Here is a 13,903-nt window from a genome sequence, read left to right on the forward strand (position 1 = left end):
TGGCTCACAGAGAAAACTAAACTACGGGAAACTGTTGTGATCTTGGTGTGTCTTCACCGGCGATTGCGGTTTAATGTATTATCACATTGGGCAATCATGAAAAAAACCATAAGGCTTTCATTGTTACCCCATCGTACAGTAAACGATGTTCTAAGTACCCGAAAATGTCAGAATCCTGACCTAAAAACTTTGAGTAACTGAAGAGTATTTCTAGTCATTTCTTTGAAAAGCGTTTCTCTTCTTATCTTACCTCATTTTGATGCCATGATGGGCTCAATTGGTTGTCTAAAGGAACGAATCTTTCTCGAGATTCTCAGTCCTAGGTTTTGCGATGTGAAATTGCATTCTATTTCCATGATCTAAACCATGTAAAGGGGAATGAAGTGATAAATAGTTATTTCTTTTGAGGATCAGTGAAGTTTTTCCCTGCAATACATGGGATCTTACTGGCTGGTGTGTTTGCTATTAAATAATCCAGTTTGAAGACGGTTCGACTCGGGAGACTGTCATGTGTTTTGGAACAGGCAACGAGAAAGGGCACTGGGACTTTAATCCGACGCCTTCGATTCCAGAAAAAACTATTGGATTTATTCTCTTAGTTTAGGGACGGCATTTTGCAGTTATATTTCATTGTTGAATAGGGAAACAACGATATTGAGCTTATTCAGACGGGGATTATCGACCAAGATAATAAAGGAAAAAGGCAAGCCATTTAATTGAATGCCCACACACATGGTCGAATATCTTAGGGGAGTGGGGATGTGTGAATGAAAAGAAAACTGCAATGGTTAAAAAATAAGGTAAATTAACACAATTAAGTCTTTTTTATCCTGAGCGGAATATGACATGTACCAGCCAGATGACTAACTACGTGTTTTAGATTGTCCATCGCTCCTTGGCCATCCGGACAAAGAGGATACAAACTTAAACAAAAGTTCCAGACCTTAAAGTGGCTCAATTAGTGATCATGATCTCCATGTGCAAAATGATAAAAATGACCTTCAATATAGCATTTCTCCGAGATTAGGAAGAAAATACAGGTAGCAACTAGCATTGTTTGTCAACCTTATGATAACCCAAGAATGAACCATGACCTCAGAGGCATTGCAGCAACAGAGGACAGTGGGCTGTTGCCTTTGTAATTGTGTTTTAAGTGGGGGTGAAGCATTCAAGGTATGTGCTATCCTCAAAAAAGGATGGGGAAAAATTTTTATTCTCATTGACCAATAAAGACTACAAGCGCAAGTTCCAGTTTCCTAAACTACCTTGCAGTCTTAACCCCTTCCAGAGCGCCATAATGCTTTTGTTTGTACTGGCCCACGAAGAACAGTAATGCCCTCTCCTCAAGGCAAGTCCGAACTGCCCTGTCCAGAGCCCACCCCTTTGAAAATAAGAGGAAAACATTCCCTACAAACATCACCTTACTGAGAGGTCATCCCTGAAAAATTTCACTAGATCAAGTTTTGTAGTTAAATGTTGAAAATGAATAACAAGGAAAAGCAACGATCTTTGTTAGGCTGCCAAAGTTATTTTGCTGAACCCTTACAAATACTTATTCTTGAAAGTTTCCGAAGGAAATCCTCATGAAAAGAAATTTTTTAACATAAGATGATCATTAATGGATATCTTTTTGTCTATTAAGTGGAAAAGGGGCACGTCATAACTCTTTGTACACTATAGAAAAGTATTCTTGATGTGATTAAGGAAGGTCATCATAAATGAAAAATGCTGATGATCATGAGGCAATCCTTTACAACTCACATTTTCCAATTTTGCGCAAGGTCAAGGAAAAGTTCTTTTGTTTTATTCAATCATATATTATATTCGCAAATACAGACACTAACCACAGATATCTTTTTTATCTTTATTTTTCAATCCATAACTGATAGAAAATAGCAAGATAACTGACAGTTGCCCATATGATACAATATATTTTCCTATTTGTTTTTTGGCTAATGTGGTTTGCCGATATTTTCATTACGAATTGTTCAATTTCGTCAAGTTTGTATAACATGTATACACCTCCTTACTGATCAGTTCATGAATGATGTCTGCCCGCTTTTGAAAGATTTTGACAGTACTTGTTTACGTCCGGGCTATCAATTTACGTCAGACCTATACCACCCGTAATACTCCTAGGCTCTCAATAACCTGACCCTCGTCGACTAAACTCTTATTTTTAGCAGAGACTCTCGCTTGGTTTCCTGCTCACTGTTAGATTCTCTTATTTTGAAAAAAAGCAAGCTCCAAATGAAGGTTCATGATCGAATGCTTTTACCAGCTGAACAGTCAGCAACAGAGGAAAATTAATTAGCGGAGTGGATGCCGCTTTTATCCCCTGCTCTTCTTGATGTTAGGTTTATGTTTTGTGACATTTGCGCTTTCTTTGATGAGGGAACCAAATTTTTCCCTCCTTTTAAAACTTTTCATCTTCTAAATGCAAGGGATCGATCATTATTTAAATCGTTAAAGTTTATGGAATCTTCGTCCTTAGATAAGATAGAGGGCATACCCATGGAGCCACCGGTAGCTGTAACCCATGTTCAAGATTTGAATCGAGTTCAAGTCGAGCAACCCTTGACATGGGAAGAACTTTCTGGGACCTAAAAGTAGATTGAAGCTTCCAACATACGATCTACATCTGGTTTGTTTTGCATTGGACGATTCCTCCTCTCGCATGATTGTCGCTTATTTCTCCATTACCAAATTATTACCCACTGATTGACGCAATGGTAAATGCCTTTCATTGGCTTCATTCCGTTCTACAAAATCATCTCCCTGACTAGAAATACCTTGCTCTTCCCTTTCATTTTCCATATCATACGCTGAGTGGGGTTTGAAGTGCGTTGTAGCACTGAAGACGATATTGGAGTGTCGAATCCACCGGCTCTTTGAAGGAGAGAACCTTCTCTCTGAGGAGCCTTCCAACACAGAACTCTGAAATTCAGAACTTCTTGATGTTGGAGGGCCACAGTGGCCTGATCATCGAGGGAATGTCAAGTGGTTTCCAACCATAGAGATCTTCCTATAGGAGAACGACTCCTAGGAAAGATGCACCTTTCAAAGGAGAATTACCAATTGGTTGATTGGACAATCGGTGCAAGAGCACCATTGTCAACATTTGGGCATGAATAGTTGCTCCGACGCCAAAGGTGTTCTCATGTTGCCTTTTAGCTGTAAGCTGGGCTCTGGAAGAAGTGAAGAGCTCTGAAGACCGTTGTTAAGTTGCGAGAAGCTATTTCTATCGGCCAAGTCTGGAATGCTTCATGGCCTTCCGTCTCTTCCCGGTTGTTGGCAAGAGAAACTCTTGCATCATCTCGTTTAAAAACAGAATTCCTGTCGGAACTTCCAATAGCTGCCAAGTATTTGAATCAGCTTCGAGCTGCCTTGGGTTGGCATTGGGCCAAATCCATTAAGTCCTTCACCATTCAATGCCTCGTTGAGGCTACCAAAATTACCAGGAGTTCCATGGCCATACAGCTTTGCCTTAACGACTTCAGCAAGGGAACCATTTTCAAACCATGATGTGCTTCCTACGTATATTCAGAAGTGGATCATTATCCCAGTTGTCGGATAAGCCATTCTGAATACCTCCTCCAAAAAATGACTCGCTAGGACTGTTCGTGTCATCTAGAAATGGCATTTGATTGTATAGCCTCGACTCAGCTTACTCAGAAGTACTCTCTTTACCACGTATCATTCTCGTTGGCCATATCATTGCCTTCTTAGAATGGTGCTTGTTTTTACAAGCCTCACTTTCATTTGAAACATTCAAAAGCGCACATAGAAGCTGGCGAAATTTAGCTTTTTGTTTCTTTTTATCTTGGCTACTGTCATAATAATGGGTTTTTTGGTTTTAGTCTTAGAGCTGGTGTCATTACTCTCATTTCCAGTTTTATTTTCCTTCTTTCCGAAAACTTTTTTTTATAACTAGCAAATGATTATTGTATCCTTGCTTAGTTTCCTCCTCTCCCGTGAGGCTCTTGGTTGTTGACAATTTCCTGCCCTCAGATTTTCCCTCTTTTGTGGAGTTATCACATGTGACATGTTGAGTCTCCCCCATCTCTGTTTGCATCAGAACTTTCCTGCAAAAGTACACTCCCATTGTTGTCCCGAAAAAAACTAACGAGCTTGTCTCCCTTTTCTTTCTTATCCTTATGAAGTCCTGCAAAGTAACAGTGATTAACTTGCATTAATGTACGTTTAAGTATTATCATTACTTGCAAGATAGCACAGACAAACAGCAGAATATTACCATTTGAAAGCTCACAATAAACCCCAATCAAAACGACCGCTGTCAAAATCACCCTCATCGTAATAGTTGACTGCAAAAATAAAATGAAATGCAAATTAGCAATTGTTGTTTTGTTTATTAACAGAAGTAGTTAAAGGAGCTCTACAATATATCTCGTTGATACGTTCGGTCAATCAGGAAAAGTTTACCGTTATATTTGTCCAAAAAGGTGATTAAGATTATAAAGTTTCGTTTAAATAGCAAAGGAAACCTACTATTTCATTAAATGTTACGGATAAGTTCAATGGAGAAGTCGTGAATTTTTTAACGAAAAATGCATTACGCCGGGCTCTTTCTTAAAAAATATTCTACGATCTACCGAAAATGTCATCCGGGAGATATTACCTTAATCTCGATCCAGGGAATAGTGAAACACCCTACTACATGTTATCCACTTCCCTCACATCAGAGATCCTTCCGAGAAATTCTAAACAGCGTCAAAGGACAAATCATGATGATTATAACTATCTTAATGTCTATTGTCGTGAAATAATGATGGTTTTTCCCTCTCAACCAAAATGATGTAAGATATACTGCATTACTTATGCATGAATTAGGCTCAGTTCCTTATCTACCACTGGTTTTACTTCACGAGGTTAGAAACTGTCATTTCCACTTTTCAGTGTTGCTAAATATTTGTCTGATATTTGTTTTTCTTTCTGTATCCAGAGTATCATCGATTAAAGCAGACCATTCTGGTGAAATCTCTTCCTTTGAGCTCGAGTTTTACTCAAAAGAAACTTACTAGACGGTAAAACAGAGCATTCAGCGTTAAAATTATCATCTTTCTCGAGAGACCAACATCTATGAGAATATGTTAAGAAAAAAGATTTTCCCTCATTGGCGCTTCTAAGTAATAAGTTTGGCTCAAGTTGGTATCAACTCAAGCAAAACATTGAAATTGCATACTAGACGCTTCGATGAGCAACCTGCTTCATCGGTTTCTGTAATAAAGATGAAGCGAAGCGAAAACACGAAAGGAGAATGAGCTTTCTTCCTTTTTCCTTATTCGTATGGTAGATATACAGTAACATATTGATTTGTCTGAAATTTAATCAAAAATTGTTTAGTAAAATTTTAGTCAACTAGAGGGGTTGTTTAGACTAGTTTTATCCCCACCTGTATTGCCAGAGTTCGCTCAGGTCTCTGTAGCAAGAGGCTACGTTGAAGGAATGTTTCTGTTCATTATCGTCGTTAGGCCGTTACCTCGCAGCAATGCATTGTCTTTCCCTGACGGTTTCCTTAAATCACTTATACCGCTAGGGAAGAGGTGCATTTGAAGGAAGAAACCTTTTTTCCCCAGAACGCGACATTATTTAATCCTAACGTTACTAATTGTTAACTTAAGTCACATCTTACAACCTTATTTTTCCTTTTCGTTTGTGGGCAGGGTGTGTGGTTATGTCAAAGATGATGGCTTAAATTGTAACAGTGCAACCAAAACTAAAGAATTCGGCTGTTGACCGAAACTTTGACTATATCATATGCATAGAGACACAATACTGTAGCAGCGCAATAGTTGGCGGGTGGGGCTCAACCGTCAACCCTCGCGGTTCTACACGTCTTTCTTTTTCTTCTCCCTCTCTGCCTTCTTCTATTGTGCTCCGCCGTAAAACGAACATCTGATCGTAGGATATGCCAGAGCTAACCGGCCAGGTTTTTTGAGGTTTTCCATTTCTCGTTCTTACCTCTACAATCCTAACCAACAATCCTAAATGCTTCTGTGTAGTGAGTGACAGCTGGAATCAAGGAACAATCATGATTATGATAGCCGTTAGAGCTAGGTTTTTGCCGATCTGCTGCCAGGTGAGAAGCCTGATAACTCGTAAATGAGAAAACTATGCCTCTTTACAATTTAGTACTCAAACCAAATTCAAAGAAACACAACCCTCCACATCTAACTGTACTTTGATAGAATGGTTTCCCGTAGTTCTATAATTTAATAAGAGTAAACGAATTTCAGAGCTATTTATAACATGAGTTTCGTTTAGCTTGGTAAGTTATCTTTATTAAGGTCCAAATGAATCCTAAAAGAAGTACTAAGGTGGCAAAGAACCAGAAAATTTTTGGTCTGGGGACCCGCAATATAGTTATCTTCCATTCGACTTAAGTACATCAGATTTCAAACGTCACCGAAACTGTTATTATAAATATCATATTTGCTTGTATTATAGTATCAGTTATTCGGATTATTAACTCTATTTCCTAGAGTTGGTATAATTAATGTGACAAAACTCTTAATTATTCCATTGATGTTTTCTCTTAAGATGGTGCATTCCCACCCGTGTCCTGTGATGGATTGTTCGTTTCTGTGAAAATCGCTTATGAAAAGCTTATGCTTTACACGGGAGTACTTTTTGTGCTTTCCATGCGGAGAATCATCTTCAACATGAACCATTTTAGAAAGTTCATGGATAGTTTTCATCAGTTTTTTTACTTTATCCTGAAGTATTGACGAGCTTTTGGACGATGGAACTGATTCCTTTTTAGAATAGCTGTTTTCTGACTTCATTAATTTCAACATTGCTTTGATAGCGACTTCAACGCTTTTCCTAGCCAGAGGATCCTTCACTTTATTGAAAACAGCACCCAGAACTCTAGAAGCTTCAAGGTAATTAGCGGCGTCACTTTCACTGGCACTTGTAGTTATACCTTTATGTTCTTCAGTTTCTGTAGTAGTGACAGGCACTGTTGCTGAGTTAGAACCAGTAAGACTCCCGGACTCGTTTTCCTTTACCACATTTAAGACTCGGTTACTTCCTTTGACAGTTCCAGGTATTTCCTGATTTAATAGACTGGAGATGGAAAACGTAGGTAACGTTGATATTGTTGCTTTGTCAGTATGTACTTCAAACATTTGTTCAGACGGAGGGTTTGCCTCGGAAACCTCTAAAGTTGGGTGATAATCAGAAATACTCGGTATGTTCGCAGTTTTTCCAAGTTCACCTATAGGTTCCATTTTAACACGATGAAACTCGGACGTAGATCCCGTTTGAAGGTGGTTTATGTCTGGTGAAAGAGTTTTAGTTGTCTTTTGGGAGATTTCTTGAGGACTGTTACCCGAATCAATTCTGATGCTTTCAGTTTCATTAGACTTTTCACCCCCATTTTCAATACCTTTGATAATATTCTCGATGTTTTTCGTGTCGACATCAAGTAAAGAAGTGTCATCTTTGTCATTCTTCGGGGAATCTACAAGTGATAACTGAGTCCCTTTAGTATCAGAGAAGGTTAGTGGGAACGAGAGATTAGTTTCGAAGTTTTCAGTTGTTTTGGCCTCCTTATTTACATCTTTTCCAGAACTAAGTTTGTTGTGGTCAGACGGATGGCCGTGTTCCTTCAGAGTGTTCTCGATTTTTCCTACCGTCGACGAATCCAGTTTCAACGTCTTACGCTGTGAGCTGTTCATTTTATCAATTTCGTATATGTCTTTTAATTTATCAACCAATAAAGAGAGTAGCAATTTTGTGACAACATCAGACTTATTATCTTTCTTTTTCCTTTTGCTTTTGGCGTGATGTCTCGATTGGAGATATGGGGTCTTGTTTATATTGTCGAGATCACTGTTCGGTAGGTCATTAAAATCCATACTTTCATTTGGCGGGAGGGGTAGACCAAGGCCTGATTTTCCAGATTGTGATTTTGCCAACTTTTCTTCAAGCAAGGGACTGTTAAATCCACTCAATTCAGAGTTTCCAGTCATTTGAGGCGACAATCCATTGTCTTCCGCAGGACTATTAGCAGTTGTTAATCCTCCCACCGATGCAAGGCTTTTAAGATTTCCAAACATCAGATCTGAAAGGACTTCTTTTGTTAATCCATTGGGTCCAGTCAATGGGTTTCCCGCTATATTTCTAAAATAGCTTGGCTCAACTCCTAATGGACGGCTAACACCATTTTCAGACGCTCCTTTCTCTATCTGTGCAGCATACCTAGAAAGCGGTATCGGTAGGCCTTTGCCTACTTGTGTAATGGAAGGAGACTGTGGCATACCACGAAGCTGTTGTGTAAGTTCGTTCAAATGTGCAATTTGATTCTCAATCTGCTGTGAAGGTATCTCAGAACTTGTCTCCGGAATCCCATGGAAGGCCAGAACTGAGGGGTCAGTAGCTGATATGGTGCCGGCAAACGGACTGATCTGATGGATCCTTGGTGGAAGAATGAACTGTCGAGCCACTGCTGTTGTTGAATTATCATTTTTACCTTAAACCAAGACATGACTTGATTCATTTAGATAATAGAGCAAACATTTTGCAGTTGTGCGAAAATTTTAACATACAGGTTCTGGTTTTTAGGTTTTTAGAAGGTACCTGTTGTGATGGAGGCTCCAGCAAAAAAGTACAATAACGCAGTTAGGAGGAAGCCAAATTTGTAGCCTGTCATCGTTCATTTAAAGTATCATCGTAGTATTCGTGAGCTGTTAGGAAAGAAGAGAAATGAGGATGTCGCGAAGAGATGATCATGCTATTGATATAAATTGTTTCAAAACTGTTTTGTGATTGTAATTTAACATAATCTTCGGCCAATTAATCTAACTGTGCATAGTTTATGTCTGTTCAGCAATGGGGCCAAGTTAATTCTCAGCAGGTGTTTCTTTAAGGACCACTTTAAAGGTAATTTTTCAAGATCGATCGAGCAAACAAGCAAAAGTGGTTGAGGATCGGTCATATTGCTGCTCAGTGGTCGAAAATTACTCAACCAAATCAGAGATACTTCGGATCCCTCTGCTTCGCTGTATCATATCAAGAACCCCTCGTAAACTAAGTCTGCATTGCTATCTATGTTAACACTTTATTCAGTGACTTAGCATTGATTTAATCCAAGTTAATTATTGTTTTTTTCTAATCAGTAAAGAAGATCTAACAAAAGAACCACTGGTAGGATTATGTGTTAAATAATGTTAATGGTGATTTCTTACCTTTTCCCACAGTTACGCCTGGACAACCGTTTTAAGCTTAAATAAAATTATCTTCCTTTCGACATTTCAACCGTTTAAACGTCAGCGAAACTGAAAAAGAAGACTCGCTTGCCATTCAAGATGTTAGCGAAATGACTTCATTCTCCATTTTGGAAAACTTCCCTCGTTCGCAATGTCAAACTAAATATTTAATAAGCTACAATATCTCTGTCACCAAAAAGAACAAAGAAAACCTATTATACCATATGACATCTTTAAAAAGACTTTAACAAGGGTAAGTGTTAACATACAACGGTGGAATGGTGCTGTGGGAAATAACCAACAATACATTACAGGTATATCATAATATAAAGGAAGGGGTCAATTTTGCCCTTAAGTATTTCATAATTTTAAAGGAAACTGTGGTGGATTAGAAAACGTGTTGGGAATTATTTTTTTAAGTGATCTTTGACGGCTGAAAAAATTATGAACAGCAAAAAATTGACGGCTTCCAACGTTGTTATGACCTTTTCGATGGGATGCATCATCTCCTTATTCAATCGAAAATTTCCTCCATCGCATTTGTCTTACAATTTCACTTCAAAGAGAGATTACCACTATAAAGAGAGATAGATAACCGTCCAAATATGAAAAATATACAAGAATTTTCCTTTCATAGGGGACACCCACCCAAATTTTTTTTTTGCGGAATTGTTAAATTCATGTCATCTTTCAAATAAAATTTTATGGTTTTCGAATGAGAATTAAGTCAAACGAGCCCTCCTTTTAAAGGCATTTTCAAATTCTTCAGCCTCTCCCCCTCGGTATGCAACAGCTTTCTCTCCTCCCATTTAGAAGTGAATCTGTCATACCATCTGTAAAATTTAAAAGACTTTTCCCCTCTTAAAAAATTGCCTGTACAAGTGGTCACGAACAAAATAGTTTTTCTTTTGGAATATAGAGAAGGAAGCATTGCGTGTAGGCTGAATCAACGCATTCTCCGATATTTGCTAAAGTTTAAGGCGTCACAAAATTTGATAAACTTTAACAACCGTTATGGTGTGCAGTGTTCCAAACATTTTATTGATGCTTTTTTCATTCAATTGAAGAAATTCATCGGTAATACCCGCCAATGTATACGATGAAATATATCTCAATTGTCTCATTCCTTTCAGTAATTGAAATTCTTCTAAACAATTTTTAAGCACCATGCAGAGGTCTTGTGGGTTTCTTGTCAGTTGTTTTATCGTTAGGGATTAGTGGTATAACGTATGGCTTATTCTTCAGAATGTTGGCCTTGGGGTGTATGGTAACTGTGGGAATCCTTTGGAGGTTTTTTCTTTCATCTGCTTTTGATAGCGAAGCTGCCTTCACGGCCTTTCGAAGAAATTCCTTATGCTTTGATCGCGGTTTCTTTCTCGCTGACGCGGTCTCTCCTCTTCTGGAGAAATACGAATTGCCTCTCATTCTTCCCGTTCCAGGCATCATCATACCCATTCCGTTCATCATCCCATGCATTCCAGTCATCATCCCGTTCATTCCATTTATGCTCCCCATGCCATTCATTCCCCGCATTGGCTTTAATCCATGTTCGCTTTCCATAAGGTTGATAACACCATTATTATTTGATCCACCATATGATAACCCAGGAACGTTCGTCATTCCACCACCAGTTTCAGAGTAACTGTTACTCCCTTTTCCTCCTCCTACTATCTGGGAAAGTCCGCCAAACATCAACCGCTCAAACATTCCAGGTCCATTAGCACCATCACCAGGTCCATTGGCATCAGTTGCACCATCACCTCCCTTCTGATTGATTGGTATCTGTATAGGTTTAACTTCATTATTTCCCATGTCATTGGTGTTACTCTGCATATCATCTTGCATGCTCGTTTGCATATCGGGTTGCATCTCGTCCTGCATATTACTCGCTGGTGATGTCGGATTGATGTCGCCATCATTAGTTTGCTGTACCATTTGCGTTTGAAGAGGAGTGATTCTCCGTCCATTTACTCTGATATCATTGGTTAACTGGTTCATGATTGCTAAAAGCCTCTGTTGTGATACACCTCCTGTTCCGTCAACATAGGATGCAACGTTTTCATGGTTATTACTCCAGGGTATTCTTCCTAGGCTATCATCCAGCCTGGTTTTTATCATAGCACTATTGGCCTCCTGGTATCTTAGTTGCTTTCGATAAGCGGTTTTCTCATCAAGTGGCTGCTTTTTCATTTCGAGAAATCTGTGTTTGGCTTTTTGGGGAATGTTAACTTTTGGTTGATGGTGAACTGAAAAATGTTTTCCGTGGTGGGTGGTATCTGAAACGACAAGATTTTGAGTTTCAAAACTCAGTTAAAATTGTTTCATGCTCATTTTCCATTTGTACAAGAACGTGTTCTTTAGCTTTTCATTACATTCTGGGTACTCTTTTCCCTTCAATACGAAGAACAATTGTTATTGTATCAATGGGTCTTCTGTTTCCATAAAAAGAACAAAGAAAACATGCATGGGGAAATATGCTCAGATCGAAGTGAAATTAAAACAAACAAGCAATTCACTCAAACTTTCCAACCGCCCTGGGTTTAGCATCTTAGGCAGGTAGCTCGTCAGGACAGATAATAAAAGGGGGAAGCAGAAAAACTAGTAAAACAAACGTTTGGAGGGTTAAGAAATGACGAGTCAAGACCGAACTGCAATGCCAGTACTCTTGTTTGATGATTCTCCTCTACAACACTAGGTCTTAACATTGGTAGCTCTATCAGTTCCATTTTGTTATACTGTGCCATTACCTATGTTTTTTGGCTTAGGGGCTGAGCGGATTGGTTCTTTCGAAGAACTTTAGAAGGAGCTATTACTTCGTTCATTCGGCATAATAAAGATTTCTTCGCCCTCTAGTGGATTTCATAATGCTTTTCTGGCACTACAATAATATCCTCTCAAACAGGAGAAGTTGTGTTTGTTTTGATTTAAAATAGTATTGATATTTAACTGGGCCTTGTTGACACAAAGCAGGTTACATTACACATGATGGAGTTCAAACCTGTTGTTTGGGACAAAGATAAAATTATCCCCACAGTGAATAGGATGATATTTGCCTTCATTGCAGATGAGACGACTACAGAAAGAAACAAAAAACATATCAAATTTAGGGTACCATCAAAACGTCTCCGAAGTAAAGTTAGCAACTGTGGTATCCAATAAAAAGTCCAACGATTAGATCCTTCACGAGTCAGCTTAGAAACTCAATCTGCTCAAAGGAAAAGGAGAACGAATGAGCCTTTGAAATAGCTTTAAATTGTGATTGTCTGAATGCAACAACTTTTAGTACACTCCACCCTACGGCGGTTGTTTTAACTGAATTATGTAATGTTTAAAGCCAAAGAGAAAAGTAAACAGACTGGATAATTCCTCTTGGCCAACTTACCAGAAGTCCTAATGGTTCCAGCAATTCGTGTAAAAAAGGTAATGTAACATCAAAGTCAGTGAGAAACGTCTCTAAGAAGTTCCTTATTTCACGATCTGTTTTGTTTCCACTTCGATAAGATTCCAAGCAATGAATAATTAATTATACTAATAAAATGTCAACTTTGTGACTACTCAATTTAAACATTTTCAAGAGTGACTTGCCGGTAAGTGCATGTGACTGGCATGACCTCTGTGCAAGAGCAATCAGCATTTATCCCGCGATTTAGATGTGGCTTCATTCGATTAACATTGTTTCGGGATACATCCAAAAACTCCTGTTTTGACTGATTCATCTGATCAAACATATATTTTATCAGAGTAGCGAAGAATACTGGGACTTGAACACTAACCTGGAATCTACAGGCCCCATGGCCGTCTTGTGGCTGTATGCGGTTTTGTTAAGTAATTGGCTTTCATCTTTCAACAAAGACTCGTTTAAGTTGCCAAGAATCCCTCATAATGTTGAGAAGCAATTCTCATTAAGTTGCTGTAAAGTCATATTTTCCTGCCAGAGAAGACTGAAAAAGATTGTCATGTGCGTCGGAAGCATACCATGAAAGATCGAGCCTCATATTGATGGGTAGATGATGACAGAAACGTAGTTAACTTAGTGAAACACAGAACTTTTAAGAATGGTATTCGCATAAATAACAGACTCCATTTCTAGAAACTATGCTCGATATATATATCCGCTTTACAAACTTCTCCACATTATTGCCTTTTTCACACGTTTTACTTTGTATCGATTTGTATGTAAGCTTTAGGCAATGAATATCAACTGAGAGAGCTTATCCTCCGATACTTACTCATTTTTTTAGAACTAATTTTAGTGCGTGTTCCGCAGTGCGACTATTTTGAAAACATCAGGCCCCGGTTGTTCGAAGGTCAGATAACGCTATCCATTGGATAAATCTCCATCCGGTGGATAACGTAGTACGTTTTGCCATCACTTATCCGCTAGATAGTCATTCATCCGTTGGGTAGCGTTATCCGCCCTTGAACAACTGGATCTAGTGGTTCTGTGGTGAAATTTGATGTGTGATGTTTAAGAAGATTAAAGAAAAGCTGAGAAAGCGTAACCTCTGAGCATTACTCTTGAAGCCTGAGTATTTTCTTCTCCTGTACTCCACAAGTTAGGGTGCGTGGAAGATATTTCTCGAGAGGGTTTGATTAGCAGAACTGAATATCTTCCAATGGCTGATTCGGGTAATTTACCTCCCGGGTTAGCGATCAAGTGGCAATGGCGT

General features: G+C 38.7%; 1 protein-coding gene and 2 pseudogenes across 2 annotated transcripts; all 3 read right to left on the bottom strand.

Moving 5' to 3' along the window:
• Positions 1-2,331: 2,331 nt before the first annotated feature.
• Positions 2,332-4,714, bottom strand: LOC136283794 (uncharacterized; annotated as a pseudogene).
• Positions 4,715-6,306: 1,592 nt separating this feature from the next.
• Positions 6,307-9,355, bottom strand: LOC131787085 (uncharacterized; annotated as a pseudogene).
• A 932-nt stretch (positions 9,356-10,287) lies between these two features.
• Positions 10,288-12,725, bottom strand: LOC131787121 (uncharacterized). Of its 2 annotated transcripts, XM_066173614.1 has the most exons (3): positions 12,616-12,725; positions 12,232-12,306; positions 10,288-11,509 (listed from the first exon to the last, which is right to left on the bottom strand). In XM_066173614.1, exons 2-3 carry the CDS (start codon positions 12,290-12,292, stop codon positions 10,392-10,394), a joined length of 1,179 nt encoding a protein of 392 aa, XP_066029711.1. In that variant the 5' UTR covers positions 12,293-12,306; positions 12,616-12,725; the 3' UTR covers positions 10,288-10,391. The 2 variants fall into 2 exon arrangements, with proteins under 2 accessions (XP_066029711.1, XP_058960200.2); XM_059104217.2 differs by lacking the exon at positions 12,616-12,725 and having other exon boundaries at positions 12,232-12,406.
• Positions 12,726-13,903: the final 1,178 nt, after the last annotated feature.

The sequence above is a fragment of the Pocillopora verrucosa genome, chromosome 10, assembly GCF_036669915.1.
Source record: "Pocillopora verrucosa isolate sample1 chromosome 10, ASM3666991v2, whole genome shotgun sequence".
NCBI classification, from domain to species: domain Eukaryota; kingdom Metazoa; phylum Cnidaria; class Anthozoa; order Scleractinia; family Pocilloporidae; genus Pocillopora; species Pocillopora verrucosa.